General features: G+C 44.1%; 1 protein-coding gene across 1 annotated transcript; it reads right to left on the bottom strand.

Moving 5' to 3' along the window:
- Positions 1-8,030: 8,030 nt before the first annotated feature.
- On the bottom strand, positions 8,031-8,936 carry LOC115190104 (coiled-coil domain-containing protein 1-like). Its single transcript, XM_029748580.1, has one exon. The coding sequence runs from the start codon at positions 8,934-8,936 to the stop codon at positions 8,031-8,033; it is 906 nt and encodes a 301-aa protein (XP_029604440.1).
- Between the last annotated feature and the right edge of the window lie 2,870 nt (positions 8,937-11,806).

The following is an 11,806-nucleotide window of genomic DNA, read 5'->3' as shown; positions in this document are numbered from 1 at the left end:
AGACAGGGATGCAGCTTAAGCCCCACCCTCTTCGATATATATATATATATATATATAAACAATTTGGCGAGGGCACTAGAACAGTCTGCAGCACCCGTACTCACCCTACTAGAATCTGAAGTCAAAGGTCTACTGTTTGCTGATGATCTGGTGCTTCTGTCCCAAACCAAGGTGGGTCTACAGCAGCACCTAGATCTTCTGCACAGATTCTTTTAGACCTGGGCCCTGTCAGACCTGGGCCCTGTCAGACCTGGGCCCTGACAAACCTGGGCCCTGACAGACCTGGGCCCTGACAGACCTGGGCCCTGACAGACCTGGGCCCTGACAGTAAATCTCATTAAGACAAAAATAATGGTGTTCCAAAAAATGTCCATTTGCCAGGACCACAAACACAAATTCCATCTAGACACCGTTGCCCTAGAGCACACAAACAACTATACATACCTCGGCCTAAACATCAGCGCCACAGGTAACTTCCACAAAGCTGTGAACGAGCTGAGAGACGAGGCAAGAAGGGCCTTCTATGCCATCAAAATAACATAAAATTTGACATACCAATTAGGATCTAAAAATACTTGAATCAGTTGTAGAACCCATTGCCCTTTATGGTTGTGAGGTCTGGGGTCCACTCACCAACCAAGAATTCACAGAATGGGACAAACACCAAATTGAGACTCTGCATGCAGAATTCTGCAAAAATATCCTCCTTGTACAACGTAAAACACCAAATAATGCATGCAGAGCAGAATTAGGCCAATACCCGCTAATTATCAAAATCCAGCAAATAGCCGTTATATTTTACAACCACTTAAAAGGAACAGATTCCCAAACCTTACAAAAAAAACCATCACCTACATAGAGATGAACCTGGAGAGAAGTCCCCTAAGCAAGCTGGTCCCGGGGCTCTGTTCACAAACACAAACAGACCCCACAGAGTCATCACCTACAGAGAGATGAACCTGGAGAAGAGTCCCCTAAGCAAGCTGGTCCTGAGGCTCTGTTCACAAACACAAACAGACCCCACAGAGTCATCACCTACAGAGAGATGAACCTGGAGAAGAGTCCCCTAAGCAAGCTGGTCCCGGGGCTCTGTTCACAAACACAAACAGACCCCACAGAGTCATCACCTACAGAGAGATGAACCTGGAGAAGAGTCCCCTAAGCAAGCTGGTCCTGGGGCTCTGTTCACAAACACAAACAGACCCCACAGAGCCCCAGGACAGCAACACAATTAGACCCAACCAAATCATGAGAAAACAAAAAGATAATTACTTGACACATTGGAAAGAATTAACAAAAAAACAGAGCAAACTAGAATGCTATTTGGTCCTAAACAGAGAGAACACAGTGGCAGAATACCTGACCACTGTGACTGACCCAAATTTAAGGAAAGCTTTGACTATGTACAGACTCAGTGAGCATAGCCTTGCTATTGAGAAAGGCTGAGCGAAGACAGACCTGACTCTCAAGAGAAGACAGGCTATGTGCACACTGCCCACAAAATGAGGTGGAAACTGAGCTGCACTTCCTAACCTCCTGCTAAATGTATGACCATATTGGAGACACATATTTCCCTCAGATTACACAGATCCACAAAGAATTTAAAAACAAATCCAATTTTGATAAACTCCCATATCTACTGGGTGAAATACCACAGTGTGACATCACAGCAACAAGATCTGTGACCTGTTTCCACAAGAAAAGGTCAACCAGTGAAGAACAAACACCATTGTAAATACAACCCATATTTATATTTATTTATCTTCCCTTTTGAGAGAGAGAGAGAGAGAGAGAGAGAGAGAGAGAGAGAGAGAGAGATCACTATAGAGTCTTATCATTGGTCTGCTAGGCAGCCGCTGAGACAGACAGACCACAGATCAAATGGATCCAGCAATAGAGAATATAGATGGGAGTGGGAGGGCTTATCCATGTTCATAGATTTATGACGGGGCTCAATCACTCTGCTGGACATAGAGCAGAAGAGAAGGCAATGAACCTGTCCCCTCTGTACCCCAAACTATCTACCACATTAACCTTTCCCCTCTCTACCCCAAACTATATACCACATTAACCTGTCCCCTCTGTACCCCATACTATCTACCACATTAACCTGTCCCCTCTGTACCCCAAACTATCTACCACATTAACCTGTCCCCTCTGTACCCCAAACTATCTACCACATTAACCTGTCTCCTCTGTACCCCAAACTATCTACCACATTAACCTGTCCCCTCTGTACCCCAAACTATCTACCACATTAACCTGTCCCCTCTGTACCCCAAACTATCTACCACATTAACCTGTCCCCTCTGTACCCCAAACTATCTACCACATTAACCTGTCCCCTCTGTACCCCAAACTATCTACCACATTAACCTGTCCCCTCTGTACCCCAAACCATCTACCACATTAACCTGTCCCCTCTGTACCCCAAACTATCTACCACATTAACCTGTCTCCTCTGTACCCCAAACTATATACCACATTAACCTGTCCCCTCTGTACCTCAAACTATCTACCACATTAACCTGTCTCCTCTGTACCCCAAACTATCTACCACATTAACCTGTCCCCTCTGTACCCCAAACTATCTACCACATTAACCTGTCCCCTCTCTACCCCAAACTATCTACCACATGAACCTGTCCCCTCTGTACCCCAAACTATCTACCACATTAACCTGCCCCATCTGTACCCCAAACTATCTACCACATGAACCTGTCCCCTCTGTACCCCAAACTATATACCACATTAACCTGTCCCCTCTGTACCCCAAACTATCTACCACATTAACCTGTCCCCTCTGTACCCCAAACTATCTACCACATTAACCTGTCTCCTCTGTACCCCAAACTATATACCACATTAACCTGCCCCATCTGTACCCCAAACTATCTACCACATGAACATGCCCCCAGGATTTATGATTTGTTTCTGTGTTGATGAGGATATCAAGACTCCCCCAGAACTGGCCTTCGGTGTCCCTTGTAATGATTATTTAAAGGGCCTTCCCTGTAATCAACAACAGACTTCAGTCTGTTCTTTTCACAGTTCCACATTTCCACAGACTGCTGGATAGGAAAATGGAACCAACAAGTCCTTAATTTGATAGATTGATGCTTAAAAAAGTGTTTTTTTGGAATACCCTGGTTAACCTCATAACTAAAAAGCAGCAGCAGGACATATTTGTAACGTAATTTGATCAACTAATCTATTGCACAGAGGTTGTCTTTGGCAGTTATTATTTTCTCTGTTATTTAAGACTCCTGTATGTATAAGAATATCTCTGTTATTTAAGACTCCTGTATGAATAAGAATATCTCTGTGTTATTTAAGACTCCTGTATGAATTAGAATATCTCTGTTATTTAAGACTCCTGTATGTATAAGAATATCTCTGTTATTTAAGACTCCTGTATGAATTAGAATATCTCTGTTATTTAAGACTCCTGTATGTATAAGAATATCTCTGTTATTTAAGTATCCTGTATGAATTAGAATATCTCTGTTATTTAAGACTCCTGTATGAATTAGAATATCTCTGTTATTTAAGACTCCTGTATGAATTAGAATATCTCTGTTATTTAAGACTCCTGTTTGAATAAGAATATCTCTGTGTTATTTAAGGATCTTTCATCCCTTAACAAGAGAAAGGGCTTTCTTCTTTTCACACTGTTTGGATGTTGTGCTAAAGGGCTTTGGCCAACATCTAGAGTTACAATACCCTAATGTTGCTCCAGGAAAAACATGGCAGCATGTCTGCCTGTCAGCCGTTAAAAACCCAAGTCACTTTAAATTCACTAAGTTGTACCTCGTGTCAGTGATTTTAAGAGGGTCAATTTGGTCCAACGGGGTTGTGTTTTTAGATTACGGCTTCAATTTGTTTACGATCATATCGCTTCGCCTCAGTTTAAACCAAAAACACACAGACCAAAGGAATCATAACACTGTACGGACCGTGTCCCAAGTGGCACCATAAGCCCTATATAGTGCACTATAGGACCCGATAAAAAGCTTTGCCCTATGACATGAGCAGGGTACCATCTGAAACTCGGCTCTCATGTTCTTCTCTTCTCTGTGCAGTCTACTTTTACCAAAATGTCAAATGAGTCAGAAAGACTGAGCAAAGCTTTCCACTCTCTCTACAAGCTCAGCTCAAACAAGTGTCTCTTCAGAATTGACTCTCCGTTTTCGTCCAAACTAAGTGAACAGTTTTGTCCCGATGGATCGTGTCGGCGTGTGTAAAAGAGGCGAAGTCAGGCGCAGGTAGAGTAGCGTGACGTAAACAGACAAACTTTATTAAAGTTCCCAAAACGAGAGCACAACGTAAATCAAATTTGCTCAAAACACAGAACATAACAAAAGTAAAGCCCGTAAAAAGACACCACAGCAACACGAAACAATTACACACAAAGCATGATGGGAAACAGAGGGTTTAATACAAGTAGCTTCATTGGGGAAAGGAAAACCAGGTGTGTATGAAAACAAGACAAAACAAATGGATAATAGAAAAATGGAGCGGCGATGGCTAGAAAGCCGGTGACGCCGATCGCCCGAACGCCGCCCAAACAAGGGGAGGAGCCGACTTGGGCGGAAGTCGTGACAGATTGAAAACAGACAGCTGACTGGATTCAGCTGGTTGGTAATTTGATTCAGATACATAGCTGCATTACATACGAGTCTTCTCTCAATATGCTGGAGGTCAATAAGGAACGTGTCTGCTAACAAACAGGAGGACATCCTGGACAACATCCTGGAGGTCAATAAGGAACGTGTCTGCTAACAAACAGGACAACATCCTGAAGGTCAATAAGGAACGTGTCTGCTAACAAACAGGACGACATCCTGGAGGTCAATAAGGAACGTGTCTGCTAACAAACAGGACAACATCCAGGAGGTCAATAAGGAACGTGTCTGCTAACAAACAGGACGACATCCTGGAGGTCAATAAGGAACGTGTCTGCTAACAAACAGGAGGACATCCTGGAGGTCAATAAGGAACGTGTCTGCTAACAAGCAGGACAACATCCTGGAGGTCAATAAGGAACGTGTCTGCTAACAAACAGGACAACATCCTGGAGGTCAATAAGGAACGTGTCTGCTAACAAACAGGAGGACAACCTGGACAAAATCCTGGAGGTCAATAAGGAACGTGTCTGCTAACAAACAGGACAACATCCTGGAGGTCAATAAGGAACGTGTCTGCTAACAAACAGGAGGACATCCTGGAGGTCAATAAGGAACGTGTCTGCTAACAAACAGGACAACATCCTGGAGGTCAATAAGGAACGTGTCTGCTAACAAACAGGACAACATCCTGGAGGTCAATAAGGAACGTGTCTGCTAACAAACAGGACAATATCCTGGAGGTCAATAAGGAACGTGTCTGCTAACAAACAGGAGGACATCCTGGACAACATCCTGGAGGTCAATAAGGAACGTGTCTGCTAACAAACAGGAGGACATCCTGGAGGTCAATAAGGAACTTGTCTGCTAACAAACAGGACAATATCCTGGAGGTCAATAAGGAACGTGTCTGCTAACAAACAGGACAACATCCTGGAGGTCAATAAGGAACGTGTCTGCTAACAAACAGGACGACATCCTGGAGGTCAATAAGGAACGTGTCTGCTAACAAACAGGACAACATCCTGGAGGTCAATAAGGAACGTGTCTGCTAACAAACAGGACAACATCCTGGAGGTCAATAAGGAACGTGTCTGCTAACAAACAGGACAACATCCTGGAGGTCAATAAGGAACGTGTCTGCTAACAAACAGGAGGACATCCTGGAGGTCAAAAAGGAACGTGTCTACTAACAAACAGGACAACATCCTGGAGGTCAATAAGGAACGTGTCTGCTAACAAACAGGACGACATCCTGGAGGTCAATAAGGAACGTGTCTGCTAACAAACAGGACAACATCCTGGAGGTCAATAAGGAACGTGTCTGCTAACAAACAGGACAACATCCTGGAGGTCAATAAGGAACGTGTCTGCTAACAAACAGGACAACATCCTGGAGGTCAATAAGGAACGTGTCTGCTAACAAACAGGACGACATCCTGGAGGTCAATAAGGAACGTGTCTGCTAACAAACAGGAGGACATCCTGGAGGTCAAAAAGGAACGTGTCTACTAACAAACAGGACAACATCCTGGAGGTCAATAAGGAACGTGTCTGCTAACAAACAGGACGACATCCTGGAGGTCAATAAGGAACGTGTCTGCTAACAAACAGGACGACATCCTGGACAACATCCTGGAGGTCAATAAGGAACGTGTCTGCTAACAAACAGGACAATATCCTGGAGGTCAATAAGGAACGTGTCTGCTAACAAACAGGAGGACATCCTGGAGGTCAATAAGGAAGTTGTCTGCTAACAAACAGGATGTAGTGATATTAGAAGTGGAACTCACATTTGTGCTCGTTGGATCTCTGATGGACACAGTGATGGTAGAATAACTGGGAGAGATACTGCTTTAGTATAGATTCCCATGACGCTGGTTGTGATCGACACCTGATCATAAGTTGCTGTGAGTGTAGCAGATGTGGATCTGTGTAACTCTCACCTCAGCCTGAAGTGTCCTAACCTCAGCCTGAAGTGTCCCAACCTCAGCCTGAAGTGTCCCATCCTCAGCCTATAGTGTCCCATCCTCAGCCTGAAGTGTCCCATCCTCAGCCTGAAGTGTCCCAACCTCAGCCTGAAGTGTCCCATCCTCAGCCTGAAGTGTCCCAACCTCAGCCTGAAGTGTCCCAACCTCAGCCTGAAGTGTCCTAACCTCAGCCTGAAGTGTCCCATCCTCAGCCTGAAGTGTCCCAACCTCAGCCTGAAGTGTCCCAACCTCAGCATGAAGTGTCCCAACCTCAGCAGGAAGTGTCCCAACCTCAGCATGAAGTGTCCCAACCTCAGCAGGAAGTGTCCCAACCTCAGCATGAAGTGTCCCATCCTCAGCATGAAGTGTCCCAACCTCAGCATGAAGTGTCCTAACCTCAGCATGAAGTGTCCCATCCTCAGCAGGAAGTGTCCCAACCTCAGCAGGAAGCGTCCCAACTTGCGCTGCCGAATAGCTAGCTTCTCTGTGGTTTAAATGGGTTAGATGATTCAGGAGGCTGGTCACGTGTGTTTGGGAGGAAGAGGTCCTGGGTTCGAGTCCTCGGTATAAGCCGTATCAGGAAGAAGCGGTACTCGGCTAAGCAAGCCATTTGACACCCTTTACATAAGCCCCTCCACTTCCCAAGACTATAATTTCCCAACATGCCTTGGGACCAGCCTGTATTTGTGCACCCGACTGTCAGTCCCATTAACACCCTATTGGCTTCTTAACAGTCGCGTCCCAAATGGCATTATATTTTCCCCAATATAGTGTCATACTTTTGACCAGGGCTCTGTAGCAGTACGTAAAGCACTATTTGGGACGCGGTCCACCTTTTGGTTTCATGTTGCTGAGCAGATATCTATTAGTCCCCTTGTTAAATGGTGCCACACCAAGGTACAGTCAATCCTGTTGCATTACGACCAATTATTTATATTTGATCTCTGACAAAAGTACTTCACTGCTCCGACGAAGCTGTGAAATCCACTTTAATTACACCGATTTGCATGGAAATGGATATTGATTGCAGGAGATATCACAGCGTCTAACGTCGCTGTGCTATGTGGCCTGGGTTCAAACACTATTCAAACATCTTTCAAAATACTTTATCTGTGCTTTGATTGAGCTTGCCTGATTCAGTGAAACTAATAGAATCGCTACAGAAGTGCATCTGGCACTCCAGGGCAGACTAAAGCAAACGCTTTAAGGTATTTCAAAAGATAACAAATAGTATTTGAACCCAGGTTTGTGTGGAATACACTCGCTTCTGTTTCAAGGACGATATTTCTCATTTACTGCAAAGCCTGCCTAAAGCTCTCCGGGAGAGTCGGAAAGTCACTCGGATGAAAAGGTGATTTTGAAATATAATTATCCACAACAACAAAACAAAACTAAATGTGTTGTAAGACAGGTGGAGATAGAATAACAAACAGGTTCAAATAGCATAGATGCCATCCACAGTAATATCATCCACAGTATACTCCAGTATACTCTGAATATCATCCACAGTAGTGTCCAGTATATTCTGAATATCATCCACAGTATACTCCAGTATACTCTGAATATCATCCACAGTATACTCCAGTATACTCTGAATATCATCCACAGTATACTCCAGTATACTCTGAATATCATCCACAGTAGTGTCCAGTATATTCTGAATATCATCCACAGTAGTGCCCAGTATATTCTGAATATCATCCACAGTGGTGTCCAGCATACTCTGAATATCATCCACAGTAGTGTCCAGTATATTCTGAATATCATCCACAGTAGTGTCCAGTATATTCTGAATATCATCCACAGTAGTGTCCAGTATATTCTGAATATCATCCACAGTAGTGCCCAGTATATTCTGAATATCATCCACAGTAGTGTCATCCACAGTAGTGTCCAGTATATTCTGAATATCATCCACAGTAGTGTCATCCACAGTAGTGTCCAGTATATTCTGAATATCATCCACAGTAGTGTCCAGTATATTCTGAATATCATCCACAGTAGTGTCCAGTATATTCTGAATATCATCCACAGTAGTGCCCAGTATATTCTGAATATCATCCACAGTAGTGTCATCCACAGTAGTGTCCAGTATACTCTGAATATCATCCACAGTAGTGTCATCCACAGTAGTGTCCAGTATACTCTGAATATCATCCACAGTATACTCCAGTATATTCTGAATATCATCCACAGTAGTGTCCAGTATACTCTGAATATCATCCACAGTAGTGTCCAGCATACTCTGAATATCATCCACAGTAGTGTCCAGTATATTCTGAATATCATCCACAGTAGTGTCCAGTATACTCTGAATATCATCCACAGTAGTGTCCAGCATACTCTGAAATGCTCTCCAGAAAATCAAGTTTTAGTCTACAGAATAGTCTGATAAATGGCACTTTTCTTTCACACCAGAACATATTTTCAATAGGGCTATAATGAGAACAGGTGGGGAGACTGTACCATATTAATAAACAGTTTCACGAGGGAGTAGATGTCAGTGATGTCCTTAACAATAGTGATTGTATATACCCTCTGTGTAATGCTCTCTAGGAACTCTCTAGAAATACATCATGTTTCTTTCCCACTAGAGTTGGACTAGACAGGCCCTCCTGCAGTTCAGAGAGAGAGAGAATCAATCTCCAGCTATTCACTAACAGACCACAGTTCAGACAGAGAGAATCATTCTCCAGCGATTCACTAACAGTTCAGACAGAGAGAATCATTCTCGAGCTCTTCACTAACAGTTCAGACAGAGAGAATCATTCTCCAGCGATTCACTAACAGTTCAGACAGAGAGAATCATTCTCCAGCTATTCACTAACAGTTCAGACAGAGAGAATCATTCTCCAGCTATTCACTAACAGTTCAGACAGAGAGAATCATTCTCCAGCTATTCACTAACAGTTCAGACAGAGAGAATCATTCTCCAGCGATTCACTAACAGTTCAGACAGAGAGAGAATCATTCTCCAGCGATTCACTAACAGGCATCAGTTCAGACAGAGAGAGAATCATTCTCCAGCGATTCACTAACAAATCAAATTTATTTATATAGCCCTTCGTACATCAGCTGAAATCTCAAAGTGCTGTACAGAAACCCAGCCTAAAACCCCAAACAGCAAGCAATGCATGCGAAAGAAGCACGGTGGCTGGGAAAAACTCCCTAGGAAAAACTCCTGAGAAAGGCCAAAAACCTAGGAAGAAACCTAGAGAGGAACCAGGCTATGAGGGGTGGCCAGTCCTCTTCTGGCTGTGCCGGGTGGATATTATAACAGAACATGGTCAAGATGTTAAAATGTTCGTAAATGACCAGCATGGTCAAATAATAATAATCATAGTAATTGTCGAGGGTGCAACAAGCACGTCCGGTGAACAGGTCAGGGTTCCGTAGCCGCAGGCAGAACAGTTGAAACTGGAGCAGCAGCATGGCCAGGTGGACTGGGGACAGCAAGGAGTCATCATGCCAGGTAGTCCCGAGGCATGGTCCTAGGGCTCAGGTCCTCCGAGAGAAAGAAAGAAAGAAAGAAAGAGAGAATTAGAGAGAGCATATTTACATTCACACAGGACACCGGATAAGACAAGAGAATACTCCAGATGTAACAGACTGACCCTAGCCCCCCGACACATAAACTACTGCAGCATAAATACTGGAGGCTGAGACAGGAGGGATCAGAAGACACTGTGGCCCCATCCGATGATACCCCCGGACAGGGCCAAACAGGCAGGATATAACCCCACCCACTTTGCCAAAGCACAGCCCCCACACCACTAGAGGGATATCTACAACCACCAACTTACCGTCCGAAGACAAGGCCGAGTATAGCCCACAAAGATGTCTGCCACGGCACAACCCAAGGGGGGGGCGCCAACCCAGACAGGAAGACCACGTCAGTGGCTCAACCTACTCAAGTGACGCACCCCTCCCATGGACGGCATGGAAGAACACCAGTAAGTCAGTGACTCAGCCCCTGTAAAAGGGTTAGAGGCAGAGAATCCCAGTGGGAAGAGGGGAACCGACAAGGCAGAGACAGCAAGGGCGGTTCGTTGCTCCAGCCTTTCCGTTCACCTTCACACTCCTGGGCCAGACTATACTTAATCATAGGACCTACTGAAGAGATAAGTCTTCAGTAAAGACTTAAAGGTTGAGACTGAGTCTGCGTCTCTCACATGGGTAGGCAGACCATTCCATAAAAATGGAGCTCTATAGGAGAAAGCCCTACCTCCAGCCGTTTGCTTAGAAATTCTAGGGACAATTAGGAGGCCTGCGTCTTGTGACCATAGCGTACGTGTAGGTATGTACGGCAGGACCAAATCGGAAAGATAGGTAGGAGCAAGCCCATGTAATGCTTTGTAGGTTAGCAGTAAAACCTTGAAATCAGCCCTTGCCTTAACAGGAAGCCAGTGTAGGGAAGCTAGCACTGGAGTAATATGATCACATTTTTTGGTTCTAGTCAGGATTCTAGCAGCCGTATTTAGCACTAACTGAAGTTTGTTTAGTGCTTTATCCGGGTAGCCGGAAAGTAGAGCATTGCAGTAGTCGAGCCTAGAAGTAACAAAAGCATGGATTAATTTTTCTGCGTCATTTTTGGACAGAAAGTTTCTGATTTTTGCAATGTTACGTAGATGGAAAAAAGCTGTCCTTGAAGCAGTCTTGATATGTTCTTCAAAAGAGAGATCAGGGTCCAGAGTAACGCCGAGGTCCTTCACAGTTTTATTTGAGACGACTGTACAACCATCCAGATTAATTGTCAGATTCAACAGAAGATCTCTTTGTTTCTTGGGACCTAGGACAAGCATCTCTGTTTTGTCCGAGTTTAAAAGTAGAACATTTGCAGCCATCCACTTCCTTATGTCTGAAACACAGGCTTCTAGCGAGGGCAATTTTGGGGCTTCACCATGTTTCATTGAAATGTACAGCTGTGTGTCGTCCGCATAGCAGTGAAATTTAACATTATGTTTTCGAATGACATCCCCAAGAGGTAAAATATATAGTGAAAACAATAGTGGTCCTAGAACGGAACCTTGAGGAACACCGAAATTTACAATTGATTTGTCAGAGGACGAACCATTCACAGAGACAAACTGATATCTATCCGACAGATAAGATCTAAACCAGGCCAGAACTTGTCCATGTAGACCAATTTGGGTTTCCAATCTCTCCAAAAGAATGTGGTGATCGATGGTATCAAAAGCGGCACTAAGATCT

This window comes from Salmo trutta, unplaced genomic scaffold (assembly GCF_901001165.1).
Source record: "Salmo trutta unplaced genomic scaffold, fSalTru1.1, whole genome shotgun sequence".
NCBI lineage: Eukaryota > Metazoa > Chordata > Actinopteri > Salmoniformes > Salmonidae > Salmo > Salmo trutta.
The sequence above is the reverse complement of the archived record's forward strand: the minus strand, read 5'-3'. Positions and strand labels throughout refer to the sequence as shown.